Below are 22,871 nucleotides of genomic sequence, written 5' to 3'. Positions count from 1 at the left end.
AAATTTTGTATAAATAATATAACAAGAAAACCGATATTAATCAATAATGTCTATTACAAGAAAAATATTATATTCTTTAAATTAGGTAAATGATTGATCGAGTTTTCCGACATATAATTGCGAACAGAAAGATTGCGAGCACTTTTCACTTAAAGTATGCACAAAAATTCTTTTTCTCATTGCCCACTGTATTACTTTTGTCAATCATATTGCTAGCCACACACATTCGTAGATTTTACGAGACCGACAAAATACCTTTTCTCAGTTATTTAAATTAAAGTGAAGCCTCAAAGAAGACAATTGTTGAGCGTTTTCTGCGAAAAAAAACTAACGTCGAAGTCTAGCTCGCGGAACGAGGTTATAATCCCCCGCGAATCCTCGAGATTTCGTAATTCCTGCACATTAATCGATCTCGTTCGAAGTTGCCACTTGCTAGCTCAGCCATACGTCTCGAAGAACCGTACTCGGCGGAAGAATCGATTGTCGAATTCCAGCATTTCCAGCCTGGAGATCGGAGATCGGATCGAATTGCGCAGGTAGACTTCTCGAGATCTCCGTCCGAGTTCGCGTTCGTACAAAGTATTTCTCAGATCTCGACGTATTTGCGTTCTCAGTACACGTTCGTCATGTAAATCGGAATGTGATAAAAAACTGTTGTAATTGAGCAACCTGTCCTTCTAGGAGCGACTCGCGACTCCAGAAGGGGGATCTGTTTATCAGCTGACAGCGGTTTGCACTTTGCACCTTGTTTTCTTATCGCACAATCTACATACATTTTCCGCGATTCACCGTACAAATCGTGTCTTTCCACCAGGACCAAGTCGAGGGGCAGGTGGCAATTAATGCGCAAAAATGTCGCTCTCCAAGCCGGCCAATTTCATGTACAGTCTCATCGGCGCGTACCTAGAGCGGCTCTACAACAGTCCCTTGAGGACAAAAGCTGTAACGAGGTAACGACGCAGCAGAATTTTGCATGTACATGCATACTCAGAAGTATACATGACTAAGCACGCCGTTATATCACAACCGGCCTTAGTCATGAATTGTAATTAATGCGATATAATTAAACATTATCTTTTTATATTTATATACTTAAAGATATATTTTTAGATAATATGTTTATATATATTATCTATTATATAGATATAGGGTATATAAAGATAATGTATTTATATATGTGTACATATACACACTAAAAAATATCTTAATAAATGTATTTATCCATGCTACCAAATGAAAAAGAGATTCTGCAAGGTGTCTGCTATAAATTTTGTTGGCAGAATGCCAGCAGATATATAACAGAATATGCCATTTCGTAATCATTTAAATGATATAAGTATTCCATTTAAATAGTTGTGATATAACAGGTTTGGTCGGTTTTTGTCGCATCAATCATCAGATTATATCAGCAGATTTTATCGTCAACAAAACGAGTTTAATGCGAATGTTGTTAATGTTAATCTGCTGTAATACTTTAATCAAATCTGCTGGCAAAATGCCATCAGCATATTATGTTTCTCTCCTTACTGGAGATTTTTATATACTACAAAATATATTCCAATGAGCATATTTACAAACCAGGCCTATACGTTGGATTGCACTGATAAATTAGATGATAGAAAATTGTAATTGTTTTCAGTTGCATTATCGCAGTCCTGGGAAATGTGGCGTCTCAGAAATTGTCTGGCGCCAAGCAGCTTAACGAGGACAGTGTCCTGGCCTTTGCTCTATTTGGGTAAGCTGCAGATCCATTATTTGCGCTGCTAACGAAGCAGAGGTTTGAGAAATTGCGGCCTCTCATGCGCGCGAAATGTTGCAGCTTGTTGTTCGGAGGGCCAGTGCCACATTACTTTTACACATACGTACGATTGTTCGTGAAGAATCCTCTGGGGATACTTCTGATAGAGAGACTTATTTACACGCCGTGTTTCCAGGCACTCGCGCTCTACCTGCTTGCCATCTTCGAGGTACGAAGATCCATAGACTTGCAATATATAAAATAAAAATGTATTAATGCGATAAATTGAGCGAAGTTATCTCGACAAGAGTAATATTAGGAACTTTTTAGTGATTGAACAAGACTATGCTGACAGTCTTTACTTTGTAATTTGGCGCTAAATAGAAGTCTGTTTGCAGGGCAAGCCCCATCAAGTGGCATGTGCTCAGATGCAACGATTATATTTACCGACATTGATGGCTAATCTGAAGTACCTAACGCTGTTCCATTTTATCAATATAAAATATGTTCCACCAATGGTAATGTAATATGCTTATTATCCTATTGAAATAGTAGGAATTCTAGATCATTCCTCTATTTTCAGAATAGAATTTTAATTAGGAATTCCTTTTCTCGATCTATATTGAAAAAAATTCTTTGTTTTGCATGTTGAATTTTCTTTTCTTTACACAATATATATTTTATATATAATTCTTTCTCCTGATATTGAAATTGTTTATAGACAATGTTAAAAACTTGCAAACAATCCTTAATATCTTATTCGTTTCAGTTGAGGGTCTTAGTGGCGAACCTCATCGGTTTCGCATGGATTATCTATATTGGCAATAAGAGAGCAAAAGTTTCCAAAGAGAAGTAGAAGAACACGAGAACCTATTGTAATCATTTAGACATTTTTGTAACTATATGCAATAATACGCTAATGTATATGTGTGCTAGATGCTTCTTGATCATTTCAGAAAGCCAAAGCGATAAGATTACTTTATACGAATTAACGTGTAATGAACTTTATATTAACAGCACCTTCATTGTTTGTACAAAGTAAAGTAATATTATGTTGATAATACATTCCATCGTTATGATTTGTTGATATTGGTTTAAAAATTGTACAAAATATACTGATTTATTGTAATGCGTATTGAAATGGTGCTAAATATAAGTGTAATTGATATTTTGATACCAAAAAATTACCAAAAAACCAGGATATAAATAAGAATATAAAGATTTACATGCAAACTGCATTTTTTATTTATTTTTATATTATTCTTACGTAACTATTCTTTGTTAGTTATATCATCTTTTCCTTTTCTGATACTGCATTTATATTTTCGATGAGCTTATTAAATACCGACGTTTGTTTACTCATTATTTTTATTTACTTTTAATGATCTATATCAAAGTCTATTAATATATCAACCATAATATATATCATATTTCATGATTTCATGATCTTTTGTAATATTTGTCTCGAGATATGGAGTAAAGTTTTAAGAAACAAAATGTGGCGTGTGTTTAAGGTTTTCGATTTAATCACACAACAACAATACAGAGTATATTACAGATATAATATCCGAATTTTCTTCCACTTTAACGAGACAGCAACATTCGATGGCTGTAAATCATAAGCGGATACAGATCAGGTTTAGGAGTCGCGATGAGTTCCTCAATGATGAATTGACGAAAAGATCAAGAGCAATTCTGCTCTTTGAAAGTGATTTTCTCGCACGTCGTTTCTGACGATAGAATTTATTGATTATTTCGGAGACGTTTTAAGTGATCGGGGTAACAACGGCGTGCGAGAGGTATTATTTTCGAGTTTAAACATTCCCTTTTAACATTCCCATATAACTTCGCTGTATATTCGAATATATATATATTATGTTATACGCGCGGAAACGAATCTCAGGAAGGGAGCAATCACAATCATTGCACTGGAAAAATTGTAAAATGTATCCGAACTACATTAATATGGAGCTCAACAGCGTTGGATCGAGCAGTGCATTGCGTATAAAATGTAATTTTCGAGTATACAGTATACGCCATCAGTAATAAAAGAATTTAAGATTTTTTTTCTATATTTTTCAAAGCAAGAAATCAGAATTCTCAATCTCAATAATGTACAGAATTTAAAAAGATGGAAAGAATAAAAATATTCACATTTTCAGATATGCTGAATGTCAGCTATACGTTTCGTACGCAATGACTCGATATTAGCGGTCGGGGAATTCCTCATTAGAAAGAAATCAGTCGTTACGAGTATGAGAGAGCTAGCGCTACGTAATTTCTCTGTCAAGTCGTAAACAATGTAGACTTTCCAAATACGATCCTTCTTTAACCCTATACATATATCTTCGAGACTTAACTTCGCGTAACCGCGCATCGAGACTAACATTCTAATTATGTCTTTTTGGTACGTCGCTGCCTGGGCCCAAGTTTGGAGCCCTCGCGAGAAATAATCTTCCTGTGACTAGAGTATTTTTTTCCAAGTTGCGAGTATTGCAGTGTTAAAGAACCGCAGTGTTCTTTACACGGTCGCTAAAACTAGACTGCTTTATCAAATAAATAAATAAATACATTATATAAATAATAAATTTAAAAATTTCTAAATTTTCTCTATATATAAATAATTTTATGTATATACGTTTAAAGAGGATTTAAACTACTTAAGCAATATGCAGAGTTTACAAAAGAACATCTATGTACAAAAGAACGAATCAATAACATTGCACTAAGAAATTATGAACACGTAAATTGAATCCATAAGATCCGTTAGTAAATCTAAGGAATTCTGACATAGCGTGATTTGGAAAGCAATTATGCAAATAAACACCTAAACTACTATATTATTAAGAATATTGTAGTGACTGTGATGAACTAAGGATGCTCAATCAGCTTTTTCCTTTTCCGTTATTGCTTAAGAATTGGCAAATGATGATTTGAGAAACACAAAGGTGATTTAACGAAATTTCGTAATAGAAATTTACAATTTTAAAGATAGAAAGATGAACATTTTATAAAAATCTCACGTTTCACAGAGAGAAAAAAAATTCTCGTATCTGTGTTATTAAAATATCCTCTTAGCTTGTACGTTTTTCTCATTTAATAAATATTTCTTTTAAATCAAGTGAAAACCTCTTGTAGAAATTATAGGAAAATGAAGTTACTGCACCATGTTAATATGAGTTCGACTAGAACTGTTCGACTAGAGAAAGAGATAGAGAAAGAGAGTATAATACATTAAAATCTACACTGATATCCAGTTTTCTTTACGATAATCTTCTAGCATCAACAATAATCGCAAAATTGCACTGTAATTCGAAAAATTCGAAATAAATATAAAATTGACATCTTTTCAGAAAAAGATTATTGAAATAAGTAATATTATCACTACGACCGATATTTGCTGTTTCTTTTTTAATTTTATAAGCCGGTTTTCTTAAGTGATGTCTTGTTGAATTATCAAAAAAATAAATAAATGCATATTCAGATTTGTAACTATACACTTTGCTTGGAATGGTGTTTCCATTCGAAATTAATTTCAATTGAATGGAATTAAATACCTTTCAAATAATAATAATAATAATAATATTAATTCTGGTAATTAACAGCTGCCCTTGCATTTCTAGGTAATTCTGATTGCAAATCAAAAACCTTAAGTTCATAAAATTAACATATAAGTAAACAATCTCTTTTCCTATAAACGTAAAAATATCTGAAAGTCGACTCAGCCTTTCAAAGATCTTTAGACTGTTGTCGTTAGAATTAATTAATATCGTGTACAATTCATATACAGGGTATCTCAAAATTGACTGAAAGTAAGGACATATAGCGTTATTCCTCGTGAAATTCAGTCGAATGAACAGCACGAAAAATCAATGATTCGAAATTATTGCTAACGAAGATCGATTTCTTAGTTTCGCAATGTAACGTATCCATTTATCTACGGAATAACTCCGTGCAATCTCTCCTTTCGGAAAACTTAACAGACATTATTAAACTTCCGCTCTGGAACACTCTTCAATCCTCTATGACCTGAATTTTCATTTTTAAATTAATATTTACAACTATAATTTTCTAAATTAATATAGCTTTAAATATATATTTGAATGGTTTATATAAATTAATATCTCGGGAATTGATTAGCGGAACACGGTGATCCCCTTCAGGTTGTAAAGGATCGAATTACACACCGCTCTGAGTCTAGTGTACGAAGAAGGAACGTCGATTCCTTATTAGGAATTCAATACGCGTCTTTTTCTCAACGCGTGTAAGACGGACTACGACTCGCGGAACAGCTGGATCGATGACTCGGACTGGACCAGTTGCTATGCCTGCTGCTCTCGGAACTGCTTGGCGACGAGGGTGGTGTTGGAGTTGGTCGATGATACGGGATCGGACGTTTCCTCGCGCTAAAACGAATGTCCGTTAGAATATCGGGATACTTTCTTGACGAAGGACGCATGTTATTTACAAATGTTAATTTTGAAAGAGCGGAAGATGAAAAAATATTCGTCATTCTCTTTGTTCTGCGTATTAGCAAAGGTTAAGTTAATTATGAATAATAATATTAAAAGTTGAGGGTAATAATGACAATAATTGTCGATGATTTAATATATCATAAAATAATTATTATTATTCGTTAGTAAATGTTTAAGACTAATAACATAAGTTAGTTCTAAATATGATGATAATTAATAATTAAATATTTAGTAAATAATAATATGTATTAATAGTAGATAATCCTTACACGTTAAGCATACAATCTACGCATCGATTAATTTATATCTCGATAACGAAAGTTCGATTGTTATCATGGAAAATAAAACAGACAGCAAAATGCGCATGCGACGTGGCGAAAATAAATTAAACAAGCTGCAGGGAAATGGGAACGTGCAAAATAAAAATGTGACAACTTACCTGTCTATTTCTTTGGAGAACGCAGTGGCGCGAGAAACACTCAGAAACCGCAAAAAATATTAAATTAAGAAAATTATAATTAAGAAATTATAAACCAAGGAACAAAAATTCGTTTTTTGCCGGCAAATCTGTTTTATTTAGCGACTGACAATAAAATAAAAGGAATCTTCTACTGCATATATCTGTGAGACAACAATTTCATTTACAATATTTATAAAGGGAAACATACACGCATGCTATATCTACATAATGTTCGTGGATCAATTATACGAGTGATTTGATGATTAGAAAAAAAGGGAGAGAAAAAGGAAGAAAAAAAATATTGTATAAATGAAAAATCTGGATACGAAATAAAATATCAACGCTAAGTTATTCTACGAGCGAGATTGTCGATAATTATGATCGCTACTAATTACGATATTTGGTCATAGTTTACATAAAACTTTCCTGCTTCCGTTATTACATTTGTTACATTTGAATGAACTTGATTATACAATTATATATTGTAACTAAACGTCACATATATACTACATACGTCATTTAACACCTTGACTGTCAGATCATTGATTGGGATATTTTTGTTCGCCAGATAAACGTTATCGAGTGATGTTCATACGCATTATTTAGACGTTAGTTAAAGACACGTTAATCAGTACACTTTTATTCAATAGCACGGAACTAAAATCTATTATTATAAAATCTATTATCAAGATAATCACGTTTGCTCACTCTTAAACGATACAAATAAAAGATAATACAATATTAATACAAAGGATATTAATTCCTGGCGGTCAAAGTATTAATTGCAAGTTTCTAAATTGCTTAGAGGGAAATTTCAATATATATAAGTCTATATATATATATAAGACTTTTATTGCTATATGTATATATGCTGCGCGAAGCCATAATTCTATCTTCTATGCCTGTCCTTTGATCTGTCCCTGTAGGACATAATAAATACAATATTAGCACACCGAAAATCAAGATCCTTAATCGTGTTGGCAAATTATCTGTCTTTCGTCGAAAAAAAGTTTCTCTAACATTTCTGTTCGGCAAACTTTAAACAGTTCTTCTCAAAAATTATTTCTTAAGCTTTCTCTTTTTTAGCGATTATAATAATGATACGATATTGTATATAATAACAATAACAAAACTCTAATAACAAAAGAAATGTAAACTAAAAGAAATTGTGTAACTAATAACAGTGACAAATTAAAGTCTACGATTACGGTGGTGGGCTCATGGAGTCCAGCGCGCGCGCGCATACAGAGTGCATATGGTATAGATATATACGTATATATAAACTACCATGAGATAATGCAACGCACACAGTCTCGCGATACCTACCTCGTGATACGTCGTCTGTCTAGGAAGCTGGGTGAACCGTGACGCCGAGGTATCGACGGCGAGCGTGATCTACTGGAGGCGGAGCTGCTGGAGGTGGAGCGGGAGGATCGACTGGAGACACTGCTTGACGATCTCGATGAACTGGAAAAACTTCTACCTCGACTGTGCCTCGAGCTGAAGAAGGAAGAGACACGCGAAACATTTAGCAAAATGTTTTTGTACGATTTTAATAATTTTATTTAGAGCTGGTTGTTAAATTACGAGCTCTCACCTAACGGAGGAACGTGAACTGCTTCTACTATGACTGCGCTTGTCCTTGTCCCTGGACACTCTCGATGCCGATCGCGAGCGACTCTTGGATTTCTTCGATAGAGAACGGCTGTGTGATCTTTTCTTCGACAGCGATCTACTCCTGGACTTCTTTGACAGGGAAGAGCGGCTGCGCGATCTCCTCTTCGATAACGATCGATTTCTGCTTCTGGATCGCGAAGCGGACTTCTTACACCTCGAGGGCGATCTCGACGCGCTCGAGCGCTTTGATTCCACCGAAGTAGATCTCGATCGAGGCGAGCGCTGCTGTTTTGTTCTCACCTTCGGCGACGATTTCTTCGCTCTAGAGGCCGACCGGGAGGCCGACCGTCGCCCAGGCGATGCCGATGATTTCTTGCCTCGCGAACGGGACCGCGACTTCTTGTCCCCGGACGGCGATCTGGAAGACCTCACTTTGTCCACGACGGACGGCGATCTTGTGCATGATCTCGATGCCGATCTGGAGTACGATTTGCTTTTCTTTGGCGATCTCGAGCGCCGATTCAATCTGGCTAACGGGATGTTCAGCAAAGGGGGCGGTGACTCGCTGGGCGAACGCAGTTTCATTATCACGTTATCCTCTCTGGATATCATTATCGCGGTAGGAGAACGAGAGGACGACTCCCTCTTCGAGGCATCTTTCTTCGAAGACGCGATTGGCGGCGAGTCTTTTTTGCCGGAGGAACTTGGCGATCTCGAAAATTGACTATTTGTCTTGGTCTTCATACCAGGAGACGCGGAATCGACTTTGTCGAAGGATTGCTGAGGCAACGGCAACGGTGGTGGTGACTCGCTTGGCGATCTGATCTTAATCGCCGCCTCCTCTCGAGTGAGAGGTAGAGCCGGCGAGGGCGATCTGCTGGACACCGGCGACTGTATAACCGGTAAAGCCTGTATAACTGGTTCCTTTGACGCGGATCTGTCTCGAATCGGTACAGTCGAATTCTGCGCAATGGTTTTCGGCGGTTCGTTCGGTAGAGCGATATTTAACACATCTTCCCGCCTCTCAATCTTGATCTTCGTGGGACTGATCACCTTCTTCTCCAGTGTCTCCCGCGCCTTCGCCGCCAGGCCACTCTGCAGTCGTTTCAATGTGTTTAGTTCAATAATCCTCCTTTCTTCGTCTTCCTCCTGCTGCTGCTGCTTGCTGGGCTCGTCGTCGGCCAGATCGGCTTCATCCTCGCTCGACGATCTCAGACTCACTCTAGGCGCGACCGCTATCTGCTGCGTTTTCCTGCTTCTCGATGTCGAGCGCGACTTAGCCTTGTCGCCCTTAGTTTTCTTCTTCTGATCTCGCCCTCCCTTCCGATCTTCCAGAATGTCCTTGTACCGCTCTGGATTCTTTCTAACCGGCGAATAGCTCAAGGTAGAGCGCGATCGAGATCGCCGACGTTGTTGTCGCCTCGCCGAGCGTGATCTTCGACGAGAATCGGACTCTCTGCGTCTCGCCGGTGGAGACACGGGTCTCCTGCGGGAGGATCCGTAACGATCATACTTGGAGCGGCTTCTGCTCCTGGACACAGAATGTCTGCCGTGTCTTCTGGGTGATCTAGAATATCCTCGTTTTCGTTTGGGAGACGGACTCGCGCGACGTGACCTCGAATACCTCCTGGGAGATCTTCCTCCTCCTCCTCCTCCTCCTCCTCCTCCTCCTCTATCTCTATCTCTGTCTCTATCCCTGTCTCTATCGTTTCTGTCGCCTCTATCACCTCTGCTTCTGGAGGATGATTTGTGTCGCCTGTTTGACGATGGAGCAGGACTCCTGTTGTGGTTTACCGGCGATTTGTCCCGCTTCTCCGCCACGCTCTTCTTCGGCGAATCTTTCTTCGTTTTAGTAACAGTTGACGGTGGTAGCGGCGGAGTCTCATTCCGAGATATTGCTGCTCGAGAAAATGCCTCTCGCTTCGGTGATCGGATCGATCGAGGAGGAAGTGGTTCTCGCGAGATCACGGTACTTTCGGGAACTTCATTTCTCGACGCCTTGTCCACAACGGTGTTTTTCTCATATTTCACCGATTTTTTCGGTCTTTCCACGGAGCTGTAAAATCAATCCACATCAAATCAGAAATCAAATAAATAAATTACTATTAAAAAAAATGTCGATTTTCTACTAAGTGTTTGTAAAATAACGATCGTAGAAATTGAAAAAAACAAAAATTAATTAATTAATTAATTAATTAATTAAGGAAACAAGAGCAATACTCGACGTACCTGTCCGTGGAGCTTTCGGATGACTGACGTTTCCGTTTAGTCGAGGTCTTTTTCTTCTAAAAGGAAATCCAATGGATCAATATTGTTTATTGACTCTAATTAATGAACATCAATCATGCATTCGTCAAGAGTACAATGAAAAAAAATGCGACAAAAAAAGGAACGACGTATTTATTTAAAGAACTTTTCCGGAGTCTGCTCCTTTTCTAATCAACAATTATCGTCAGTAATGATAAAAATATGAGAATATAAGATAGTTTATTCGTTGATATATATTTCTGCACATCTGGAAAAGACTACAACTCGAAGAGAAAAACCTTTAAATAATAACAAATAAATTTTAAAAACAAGTCTAATTCTCCGAAATGGAGGTTGAGTAAAGGGTTTTACAACCCTTTCTCATAAACATTGTAATGAAACAAGTTTTGGAAGGTTTGGTCCATTCAGAAATGATAATGGAACAAACAAACATGATAATGATTATTATAAAATTAAATTTATGCAAAATAATATAATTATTATGTTACAGTGACTGTCAAATTAATTTTCTTAAAAATTACTTTGAGATTTAATGTAAGATAGAATAAGTTAATATATATAATTATAAATATATATATATTTTTTTTAAGTGTTAACTACGAGTTGCTTTTTCAGGATGCACATTAAATTGAAAGATTTCTATAGGCACAAAGATCCAAAATCCTACTTATTCTATTTCTTTAATCTTTCCTTTTCTAATCATGGCAATTCCCTTTCAAGAACATATTCCAATGATAATCCTTCATTTCAGAACAAGCAGTCTCCGAGATCGATCTTCCGTAATTAGTGTGTAATAGTGCTTGACATACAACGAGTGAGAAATAGAGAGGCTTTTACACAACAGTAAAATTTATAAAATTCGAAAGTATACGAGTACGTATGAATCCACAAAATTAGAAATTACATTGAGTAGCGGCATATCTGGTACTCACTCAGGGAATGTCTCCTGTCAAATGGCGCTGAATAATTACAAACAATACTGAGATTTATACTTTGAAATAATGAACTGTCGAAAAACTGGAAATCAGACGAAAAATCGTACGGTACGCAAAATAACAAGCGAACCGGAAGGGATCAGCAAGGAGAAGAAGGAGACGATCATGCTATCCGTTTCGAGACAAGTGGCAAACTTAAGTAATCGGATAAACAATAGTGATCACCTAGCGTCAACCGGTTAACAAATTGAGAAGAAACGAACAAAAACTAGAGACGTAGTCATGCACCTACTTTCACGTGCCGAAGTATACGTATATAAATATATATGTAAAAAGAGAGAAACAGAGACAGAAAGAGACGGGAATTTATATTTAATTTTCGTCAAAGTATCGTGCGTACCTCATGCTTGTCCTTTCCGTCGACTTTGAGCTTTTTCTTTCTCTTCTTCTTCTTCTTCTTCGATTCAGCCTCGGACGAGCTATGCAATATCCATTCGTTATTTACTTTCACCGTATAACTTACACATTAATTTTATAATCAATTTTAATTAAATAATCTTATACTAAAACAAGTCTCTGTTTTGTAAAGTTAAATTATTAACAAATTACTGAAACATTGTGCGATAGAAAACGCAATTTTTATTTTAATAAGAATTTTAGTCAATATAATGGAAATATTGTTATTTAATACATGGAGTATTATTATTACTTGCTGTCATCGGAATCCTCGCTGGAGTCGCTGTCGGACGACGTGGCCTCGGCCTTTTTATGCTTCCTCTCCTTCTTCTTCTTCTTGGACTTTTCTTTCTTCTTACCGGACTTGGGAGATTCGGATCTATGAAATCGGAGATTGAACGATCGTTACAAGAGTCTCGAGGTTGCATCTTTTTGTTTTATTTTGTCAAACGATATTTTATATAATTCTTGCAGTGGGCGTCTTCCTGTCGACAAGTGCATACCTTTGTGCTGACAATATATAAAGAAAGCTGTAGTACACAACGTATCGGTGTACGTGAAAAAACAATTTTCCGTTCTATCGATATATCAACGTATACATACGTACAATATACACAAACTATTCACTTTAGAAATTATAAATTCTCACAATAAAAATTAAGAATATATTCTGCTCGCAAAATTCAGTTTTAATCTCTTTATTTAACACACTTTTTTTAACATCGAAGTAATTCGATTTTAAATAAAAGCCAGCGACTTTATGCAGAATACTTTCAAAATAATTAGGCAAGCTTTCGAATATCTTGCGTTCGAACAAAATAGAAGTTCACGTCAATGTTAGCACATTGATATGAACTTTCCTCTTTCGTTTCTGAAGTTCGTCCAAGTATTTCGAAAGTATTCCAAAAATGCATATTCATTCTGGAGTATGCAATAACAAGGGAAAACAAAGTATAATAATGCGTATACAAGTGAGATTATCCATCGCGCGTATTGTATAATATAGCTAACAAATCGACTACACAATAGCTCGCTTTGAAAGATCTGGTTTTACACTCATTTACGGAGTTCCCGAGGAGGGGTTCTCCGACCTCGGGTTGCAATCCACGACCGCGAAAAACCAGATCTTTCAACGAAGATTTAGACAAGTATACGAAATATACATAATATGAGGAGTATTGATATAAATATGGGATTAGCATTACCTTGATAACCATCGATAAGGACGGACTTGTCAGAAAAAAATAGAGAGATGACATTAACAACAAGCTTCATCGATAAACAACAACAGAGAGATAGAAATGTTATGATTCTCGTTTTCTGTTTATGTTTATTTTCATTCTTTGCGCAAGTTTCTCTACGTTTAAAATTTTTTTAACTTTTTTTTCTCTGCGTTTATTGCGAAAACCCGCGTTTTTATTATTTCACCACCCCCGGTAAATGTTTGTCCGTCATTTGTTACATAAGAAAATTATGATGCATCTCTATCATCATGATTCTTAGCGTTTTCGACATATATATTATATCAACGCATATATTCTTCCAAAATAGATAATATTCCAACCTTCTAGTATTTTTCATACAAATTATTTTCATATTTCCCAAAAGGATTAAGATAAAATTGCATTTGTATCGAAAATGATTTATATATAATTTCTAATTACAATGCACATATAATTTTTAATGCTAAGTCTGACCAAAAAGACAAAACGTAACAAACATTTACCCGCGGAGAGATATCTAATCGCGTGAGAGAGACAATCTCTCAGAGAAAATCCCACCGATAACGTTCTAATCACGATCTTTGCATATGACGCACGACGTTAAGCTTTTTTCGAAGTGTTTCTTTTTTTTTTGCAAATTAATCGCGAGGACCACACTTACCTACTGCGCCTACTGGGTAGGCACTCAGTCCTCCTCAGTTCTGTTTGAAACAGAGAAAGGTGTACGGGATATGAGACAGTAGGTGGTGAGTCATGAGTTTACAGTTCTGTAAATCCAGCTAACGCGTAAAAAAAGCAAAAGAGAGAGAGAGAAAGAGATAGTACACGAGCGTTTGCAAAAAACGAACAGTCTCGATTAACCGACATGGGAAGAGAAAGAGAGAAAGAGAGGAGACGTTTCTACTCGGATCTTGGTCGCTTTCTTTTCTCTTTTCTGGGGTGTTCCGAAGACGTGTGACGGGGCCGGGTGTGCGGTCTTGGAGCCTCGATTCACATCTTACTCTGAGTTGATACTTAAAACGGAAGCGAGAGAAAGAGAAAGAGAAAGAGAAAAAGAGAGAGGGAGAGAGAGAGAGAGAGAGAGAGAGGAGAGAGAGAGAGAGAGAGAGAGAGAGAGAGAGAGAGAGAGAGAGAGAGAGAGAGAGAGAGAGAGAGAGAGAGAGAGAGAGAGAGAGAGAGAGAGAGAGAGAGAGAGAGAGAGAGAGAGAGAGAGAGAGAGAGAGAGAGAGAGAGAGAAAGAGAGAGAGAAAGGTCACGTTGGGGTCGAATCCAGCCTCCATGGAGCCGTGCGCACACCGTTTACGTTATGCTGTACCTTTCCCGCTTGTGCTTCTTCGCCTTCTTCTTCTTGCCCGCGCTCGCGCTGCCGGAACGCTTCCGCTTCTTCTTCTCGGTGGCTGTGGTGGCGATCGCTTCCGGTACCAACGCCGGCGGCTCCGGGCTCGGTGTATGCACCAGCTCGTAGACCTTGCTCGCGGCGGCGGCGGCGGCTCGCGCCTCCGCCTCGCGTGCGTGCCGCTCCGGGTCTAAGCTACTGCCCTCGACGAAGAACTCGGAGATGCCGAACGCCTCGCGCAGCTTCGCATTCTTCTCCTGCTGCGCCTCGGCGATCTGGTGGGTCTCCCGCACGCTGAAAACGTAAACTCCGTTAGTTCTCATGATTGAAAAGAGTTTGCTAAAAATTGCAAAATTTGCAGTTATAAATGTATCATATATATACAGCCATCAATTAGTTTTCACTAATTACAGCCATTAATAATTTTCAGGAATGTATAATTGTATAAGCCGCCCACCCTCGGAAAACAAAATCCTGATTATTGACACAACTACAATCATGGATGTGTGATTAGTGATAATAACAGACAAGGTCCTATGTTTACGGAGTAAAAATAGTAAAATCCTCGCAGAAATTGCACCGCGATTAAATACCACAGCTGATTACTCAATGCCAATTATCAAATCACACGTCAATCGTACGCACGACAGTCCAGTAATAAGAATGAACAATCAAATTTAATTAGTGTGAACATCTTCACTATTTTCAAGATATTAACAATCATTTTTACAGACATTTTTACATACGATACTATATGATTTACAGAATCGAATCGGTTAGCTCAACACAACAGAATTTTGATCTTAAACGCCATATGTTCAAGATGATCAAATCACAAATCGTGTCGTACGCGCAGGAAGAACGTGAAATGCAAATGAGCTGCAGTTGAATCACATTTAATCGATCTACATCTGTTTAATTGTCGATTCCCCGTTTTCGAAATATTACGCCACTACATGAACTTTGCTATCGGGACGATCTACAAGGCACACTCGATGGGGTTCGCGATAACAGAGTCGCGAGTCCTAGACAAGGAGGACGATCGAGATCGCGTACCGCGTCGAAATCTTCACCGTCATCCTTCTAAGAGCGATGATCGCTTCTTCGGGGGCTACAGCGAGATGGAGACGTCTGGACTCGCGGAAACACCCTGTACGGAGCCGCGAAACAATGGTGTCGACGTCGTCCTTAACGGGCGTCGCGATGCTAATGACATAACACACACTGCGGGCCGACTAGAATGGCAAAGGCAGGGGCAGGAATCGCGCGGGTCCTCTCTCTCTCCTTCCCTCTCTCTCTTTCTCTCTCTACTTTTCCTGCGACGGTGAAAAGCGGTGAACCGGGGTCGAGCCGGGGGCGAGAGCCACCCCTGCGCGCCTGCACGCACGGCGCCGGAACCCGGCGGATCAATACAATCCAGCTGTTCTCTTTTCTGGCATCCCCTTTGCGCTGTAGAATCGCACCGTCGGCGATTTACACCGCGTCGATCCGCGAACAAAACCAGGCTCGAAGAGCGAAATAAATTAAGATAATGCCGTTTCTTCCTTTTTTTCCCCTCAGAAATGCTTCCCGTTATTATCGAAGGGTCATATCCTCACAAAACTAAGCTTCGAATTACTGTTACTGTCGATTCTGTTAAAATAAATTTCACACGGGATTAGCTCGAGATTTTATGATTTCTATATATCTTCTCTTCTGAAGCTCAGTAAAAAAAAAAAAAATACTCGCCTTTATATAATATACTTTTGCTAGAAGAAATGTAGCGACCTAATGATCAGGGAGACATTCTATACAGCGAAAGCTCAATATTGCTAATTATACACTATTTGAACTATAATGTAAACTATACACCGGGGAAAATAGTAATCGTGCTTATATTCATAATATTAATTCTTATCTGCCTCTACAAATCGTTATACAAAAGATAGAGAATTTTAATAATTTTTTTTTATTTCTATATTATGTGTTGATAGTCGACGCATTGACCCCGGTGTACAGTCCTAAGATCAAACTGAAAGCTGGCGCTGACAAAGGGATTCACCTGACGACGGAGCGCATGTTGCTTCGCCGTTCGGCGAGCAGGTGCAGCTGAATGCGCTGGCAGCAACAGCAGTGTTGGCGCTGCATCTGCAGCAGTTGCTGTTGCTGCTGCTGCTTCCTCTTGCCACCGTTATTAGCCGCCGCGTAGTGCAATTTGCGTTTGCGCGAGCGCTTCAGCACCTTTTGCCGGTCCAGCAGGAAGTTGCCGCCTCGCCACAGCGTCTCGAAGAAGGCCCGGCCGTCGGCCGGGCCACGTCCGCGCGCGGGTTTCGCCGGTGACACCGTTGCCGACATCGCCATTCCTCAAAATTCGGATGCAGCGACGAATAAGGATTTTCTCCGAGATCCTTTCCTTCAAGGAATCTTCTCTGACGCAATCTAATGTAGTGCTTATAGGACGATTGTATATTAATCTCTGACAACCGGTCCAATATCGAGTCGAAAGGTCCTTCCCAGGATTTTGTCGTCTTTTACTCTTAGCGCTATTTCTGATCGTAGATTGAGAATAGAATTTTATCCTTTTTTTTTATTTTTAGAAATAAAATTGTTCTCCCTCGCGCTTCGTACGGTACAGTGTGAAATAATTATCAGTCTTTCGCGAAAGACGTATTTTTAATCGTAGTTAATAATCGCTGATTGTGCAGGCTGATTACGGTATATTCCGTGCCGCAATTTCTCTTCGACTTCTATCCTCTTCCAATTCTAATGGTCGATAGTTATCCCGAGTGTTCCTGCGTGTCTCGTTTCTTCACCGTTTCTTTATTTAACCACCTAAAATAAAGGAGATGGTGAATAATGTTGGCACGATAAATTCAGACCGCTAATTGAATTCGAGACGCTCCGTCGGTTGGTCCACGTTGCGCAAGTAGCTCTACGACGCTTAATCCTTTCGCGAAGGAAACAGACGGGATGCAAGGGGAAGATCGCAAGCGAAGATAATAGCTCTCTCTCTCCCTTCTCAGTTGCCGTCGCTGGTGCCTTTTGTACCCGTTGTCCCGGCTTTTCTAGCTAGAACAATCATACTGCGACGGCAACGATGATGATGATGATTACAATAACGAGTTCCGTCTCTCTCCCTTTCCTTACGCGTCGTTCCACTTTGATATTCTTCAAACGACTCTCATCATCTCATATCCGAGTATTCCCGATCCCGGTTTCACGATATTACAAATGTTTCTTTTACTTCGTATTCCTTATAGACTTCTATTTTTACTTATTGTTACGTTTTATTGGATTTATTATTAACCATTTATTATTACGCTCTTAACTTGCTATTATTATCAGGAATAAATTATTATCGTCTATATATTTATGACGTATTATTTTATTACCATTATCGTTCACGCTTGGACTGTTAAACGTCGTTTTCTTATTCCATACGATCGTGGAAGAATATATAGCGATATGCAAATCCTCGCGTTGGAGAAGTTGCTGTTACGCATCTTAAGTTCAGGAAGACTTCGGATCAGGCACACGATTATCGCCGTGCTTCTTTCTTGTCAAGCTGAAGCAGCACGCTTTTTTTAGCGACGTACCGTCGACTTCTTGTCGCAGTCGACGTCTTGGAGACACATGGATTTCGTAGAAAAAACTTTTTATATTTCTTCTAATTGTAGGAGTGGAGATATGTGAATCAGAAGATACAATATTTCTATCTAGTCTCTTTTGATTTTGCTCGACGAAGTGAAAATCGCGAGAGGAAGACGGGTGTGCAATATGTGCACTTTGCACAAATCAAGATCTTTTTGTAAAATTCGTCGAGGAATTTAGGCTCCCCACTTTTGCTTCTCTTTTCTCGGTGAATTTCTCTTATCTTTCTTCATGGTCCTCTCTTCTTTCCAGTTAAGGTAGTCGAATTATTTCTATGTCATGTATATTTCGATGTACGTTGTAAAAATTCAGATTCCAAAGTTGCAAATGTTGATCTTCTTGATTAACAATCCGTCCGTTCTGTCTAATAAGTCTCTTCCCAGAGATTTCTTCATCTAAGATCACCAATGTTTAATTAATACACGATATACGATATCTTCTCCGCGTGTATTTAATATTATTAGTCTAATGAAATATATACAATCAAGATGTAATTTTCTTCAAGTTTTCTTCTCACTCAGGATCACTCAACCGACATTCGACATCTGTTATTCTCTATACGTATCTACGTTACAGTTCGTTCCAGTAAAATGCACGATTCTTCTAATCTTGCAGATTTTCTTTCACTCATCACCGGGGCGAAATGTAATAGATATTTTTTGATATTATATTATATTATATATTTGAACGAAACTTGCGCGATATTCGCAGATTTCTTTCGCTCGGTTATCACATTCGATACGATATCTTCCGTAAGATTGAACGGCGCGATACCGCCCGCTTGCTCCCGTGAGACTTTTAAACGCTAAAAGACTTAAGCTCTACCTCGCGACGCGTAAATTCTAACTCGAGACTTAGCACTTAGGAAGACGACCTAGAGGAGCGGGGATTAGTAACCGCGCTACCAGATTAGATTAAGCTAATGGAAGACTTTTGTGATTTGTCCGCGGGTTCGTGCGTCGCGTCGCGTCACATGTCCCTTCCCCGGCGGGGTCACCCCGAGATATTAATCCGACCCTCGGTGCACCATCCGTCGACGACGACACACGACGACGCGTCCGCTGGCTGCGCCGTGACGCCGGTCCATCCTCGCACTGAGGCGCCGGAAAAAGCTGGCCCTCCGAGAGAGCGAGAGATGCTGCGTTCCCTCTCTCTCCCACTTCATGTCCTCCTCCGCCCTGGATATATCCCCCTCGTCGCCTCTCACCCTCTCAGCGCCGGCGCTATGGGGTACGTCGATATCGCGAATACAACACCCACCCCCATCCTCCATCTCGGTCCGGAGGTTGCCACGGAATGCAACGCGTCCCCGCCCTCTGCTCTCTTTCATCTAAGCTACAACCCTGATATCTTTCGAAATAATTCGAATTAACGATCGCCAGTAATAATGATAAGCGTGTATTCGAAAATTGTTGGCCGTATTTTTCCGCAGAACGTTTACTTCTCAGTTACATATAATAAATCTATGGAATAATGAAACTTATCGAAAAAGCGATACTATTCTGATTTAACAATGTCGACTAATGTCAATTATTATTTTCTCTTCATCTGTTTCTTATAATTGATATTCCGATCTCCTTATAACGAGACGATGATACGCGCGTATCACATTCTGGTAAAATGATACAAAGTTGAATTTTTATGCCATCGCATTTCATGGAAAACAATTCCATTTTTCGCTTTCAAAAACTTTAGTTTCTTTCTGAATATGAAGAACTTTCTATATGTAGTGAAATAGAAGATATTTGATTTTTTTTAAATGTATCCCAATTTCTAAAAACCTCTTCTAAAAAAACTTTTTTCGGCTTTAAAACTGTTTCTTTATATCGCATTTACCATTATGTTTAATTTGTATTAAAAATCGTACAGCTAATGGAGCTCAAATGGCAGCTACAAAAGTAACCAGAGTGTCTAAAAGACGTTATAAAACTTCTGAACGTCTCTCGAGGATTTTCAGGAAGCATGCAGATCAGTAAATATATTTTCTCGCGATATGATGTTGCATTTGTGAAAACTTTCCTTTAGCGCGGGATCGAATAAAGCCACAGCAGAGAGAGAGATCTCAAGAAGCTCAGACACCCTTAACGTCATATACGTCGTTTCACATAGTATCTGCGCGCCGTCAGGATTATCCTGGATTTGGCTGACAGAAATCAATAGGAAGACGAAAGCTCTTTCCTTAGAGTTTCATACACTTCTTCAAAAATAAAGCACCATCGTGTTTCTAAGCCAATTTTTTCTCAGTTAACAAAATCATTACATTTATTATTAAATTTGAGATTACGTAATTTAATGTAATCTCAATTATATATAGTGCTATTAATATATATCTTCCAATTAATGTTATATATATATTTCTTCGTACTTAATTTATATTAAACAATTACACCATATAGCATTTAATTCATTTTAACCATATTTAATTTTTTATTTACCTATGCATCATCTAATTTGATCCTTCTGTACGTGATTGCTATACTCTGATTAATTTATTCCGCGTTATTATATTACGCGTCTGAACTAATTTATTTATAATTCGCTATATAGTAATCGTTCTTGTGAGTTTAAGAAAAAATTAAAAAGATAACTATAAAATATACTTACTTAACACGGCCAAATTCATCTTGCGGGATGGACGTCTTAACATCGCTGCCCATTAACAACGATCTGTAGGACTCCACCTTGTTCTGTATTTCCTCGTTCGTAAATCTGTAATCCATAGCAAAAAAAAGACAAGATTATATCAATTCTCACGTAAATCTGTTCTGTATTTCTGTATTAACTACTCCAATTACAAATCCATCATTAAAATTGTGATTGCAAATTGTTTGAAAATTATACATCTATATTTTCCATATATATATATAAAATTATATTTCATATCTTATTCGTACTGTGTTATTTATATCGTGTTTATATTACGTTATATAATTTAGGTCAGAATCATGTGGTCGGCCTAATTCCCAAGCAGCTTTTTTTACTTTCGAACTTAAATGAGATTGTAAACTATAATAGGATTTGCTTTGTCAGTGCTTTGGCTTCAACACAGAGTTCAAAGACAATGCATCTATCAACAACTCTGTTGGAAACAAAGGCTCTAAGACTACATCGTTAATTATTGATAACTGTTGTGGATATTTGAGATATTGAAACATAATGTGAATCAAGGTAGGTTGTAAGATATTGCTGCAAATTATAATATATTTATATGATTAATGAGACAACTTCCATACTTTTAAAATCGAGACTATTAGAACGGCATAAAAATGACAAGTTGTATCCCCCGATACACTATATAGATTCGAGATTATTTAAAAGGCCAGAATATTAAGAGTATTAAGTCAAGAATTATAATTTATGAATAATTACCCTAGATTTTCTAAATGGTCGGCCAACTCCGCGCACTTGACCTCAATTTTTCTCTTTCTGACATGATCCAAGATTTCCTTGTTTGGCTGCTTATTCAATTGATCGATCTTGGTATCTTCCGCCTTGTAGGTGACCTTGTCCTTGCTCTTACGCACAATCGCCCAATTTCTCTGAACGTGGCCATTGGTGCCGGAACCACGTGGAGTCTGAAGTCCAATGCCATTGTACATCTTGCCTCAGTTCTGCGAATCAAAGATAAAGAAGCGTATTTTAGCTCGAAGAGTAACAAACCAAATATTTAGTGAAACAATAAACGTCGAGCTGCAAACAAATTACAACGTCGAAGCGAGTGCTCGATACCGTCTCAAAGCTAAAAACATTTTATATTCTGCAAAAATTAATCTTTGAGTCTGTTTTTTCGTTTGCCTAATTGCTCAAGTGGATTGCGACCGTTTTGCTGGATTGAAATGCATATCACGGAGAAATCTCAAACACAAATCCAAGAAAAAGAGAGAAACAAGTCCTACTCCAAGTCCACCCGCTCCTTGTAACTGCACCACGTTGTACTTTACGCACTTGAAATGAGTGTATAATTAGAAATTGGATAGAAAAAAAAGGGAAAAAAACGAACGGTACAAGAAGATCAGTCACAAAGAACAAACCTCATCATTACAAACTGCTCTACATAATTATCAATCGTTATGTCAATCGTGAAGCTTCAAACCACATTTACGTGATCGTTTATCGTACAAATACTGTCTACGAGCCCGCTTCGAGGTCAAATGTTCGCCAGCAGGTAAATCGCCGAGGATCGCACCGCAGTCCGGGCCGCGGGGGGGGGGGGGGGGGGAGGAAAAGAGCACGGCGTCGGAGATTGAGTTTACGTCGACGGACACCCTCGTGTCTCGTGACGGCGACGATTATCACGATATCGGGTCACGACACGTACACGTGCACACGCCGCGTATATCAGCGTATACGCGCGCGCGGGCATTTAATAATCCAACGGATTGACGGGCACCTAGGTTAGAGTAACGCACACGGTAATCAATTATCGATCCGGCCGCGCGGCGCTGCGCAAATCGCGAACTCGTTCGAACGGAGCCCCGTGCTCCTCGCCGCGACTCCGCGACGGCGGCTCGTTTTACCTGTTCGCTCGTCCGGGAAGGAAGCCGATCACACGTTGCCGCAGGGGGGGCCCGGCGACTTGTCGCCGCGCGCGAACGACGACGCGAAAACGGAACGCCCGGGGGGAAGAGAATCGACGAGGAACTCTCGCGCACGAAGCGAGCGCCCTTCCTGGGACCGTTGCGTGCGACTCTCGGCAGTCTCGGCTTCTCGGCCTCCCTCGCCGATCTTCGCCA

The 22,871-nt window shown here is 38.8% G+C and overlaps 2 protein-coding genes across 6 annotated transcripts; one reads left to right on the top strand and one right to left on the bottom strand.

Moving 5' to 3' along the window:
* Nucleotides 1-178: 178 nt before the first annotated feature.
* Nucleotides 179-2,971, top strand: LOC139770409 (PXMP2/4 family protein 3). The gene is made up of 7 exons (XM_071702332.1): nt 179-536; nt 682-729; nt 815-950; nt 1,640-1,735; nt 1,820-1,967; nt 2,137-2,256; nt 2,508-2,971. The coding sequence occupies exons 3-7, from the start codon at nt 853-855 to the stop codon at nt 2,592-2,594; spliced, it is 549 nt and encodes a 182-aa protein (XP_071558433.1). The 5' UTR covers nt 179-536; nt 682-729; nt 815-852; the 3' UTR covers nt 2,595-2,971.
* Nucleotides 2,972-3,242: 271 nt separating this feature from the next.
* Nucleotides 3,243-22,854, bottom strand: Srrm234 (Serine-arginine repetitive matrix 2/3/4). Of its 5 annotated transcripts, none has more exons than XM_071702318.1 (10): nt 22,656-22,854; nt 21,508-21,749; nt 20,743-20,847; nt 14,488-14,802; nt 12,203-12,328; nt 11,894-11,972; nt 10,520-10,575; nt 8,271-10,346; nt 8,000-8,173; nt 3,243-6,144 (listed from the first exon to the last, which is right to left on the bottom strand). In XM_071702318.1, exons 2-10 carry the CDS (start codon nt 21,735-21,737, stop codon nt 5,994-5,996), a joined length of 3,312 nt encoding a protein of 1,103 aa, XP_071558419.1. In that variant the 5' UTR covers nt 21,738-21,749; nt 22,656-22,854; the 3' UTR covers nt 3,243-5,993. The 5 variants fall into 5 exon arrangements, with proteins under 5 accessions (XP_071558419.1, XP_071558420.1, XP_071558421.1 ...); XM_071702319.1 differs by lacking the exon at nt 22,656-22,854 and adding an exon at nt 22,170-22,297; XM_071702321.1 differs by lacking the exon at nt 3,243-6,144 and adding an exon at nt 6,342-7,593.
* Between the last annotated feature and the right edge of the window lie 17 nt (nt 22,855-22,871).

This window comes from Temnothorax nylanderi, unplaced genomic scaffold (genome assembly GCF_030848795.1).
Source record: "Temnothorax nylanderi isolate EJ_2023f unplaced genomic scaffold, tnyl_v1.0 TNYL_tig0029_pilon, whole genome shotgun sequence".
Taxonomy (NCBI): Eukaryota; Metazoa; Arthropoda; class Insecta; order Hymenoptera; family Formicidae; genus Temnothorax; species Temnothorax nylanderi.
This window is presented reverse-complemented; position numbering and strand designations above follow the sequence as displayed.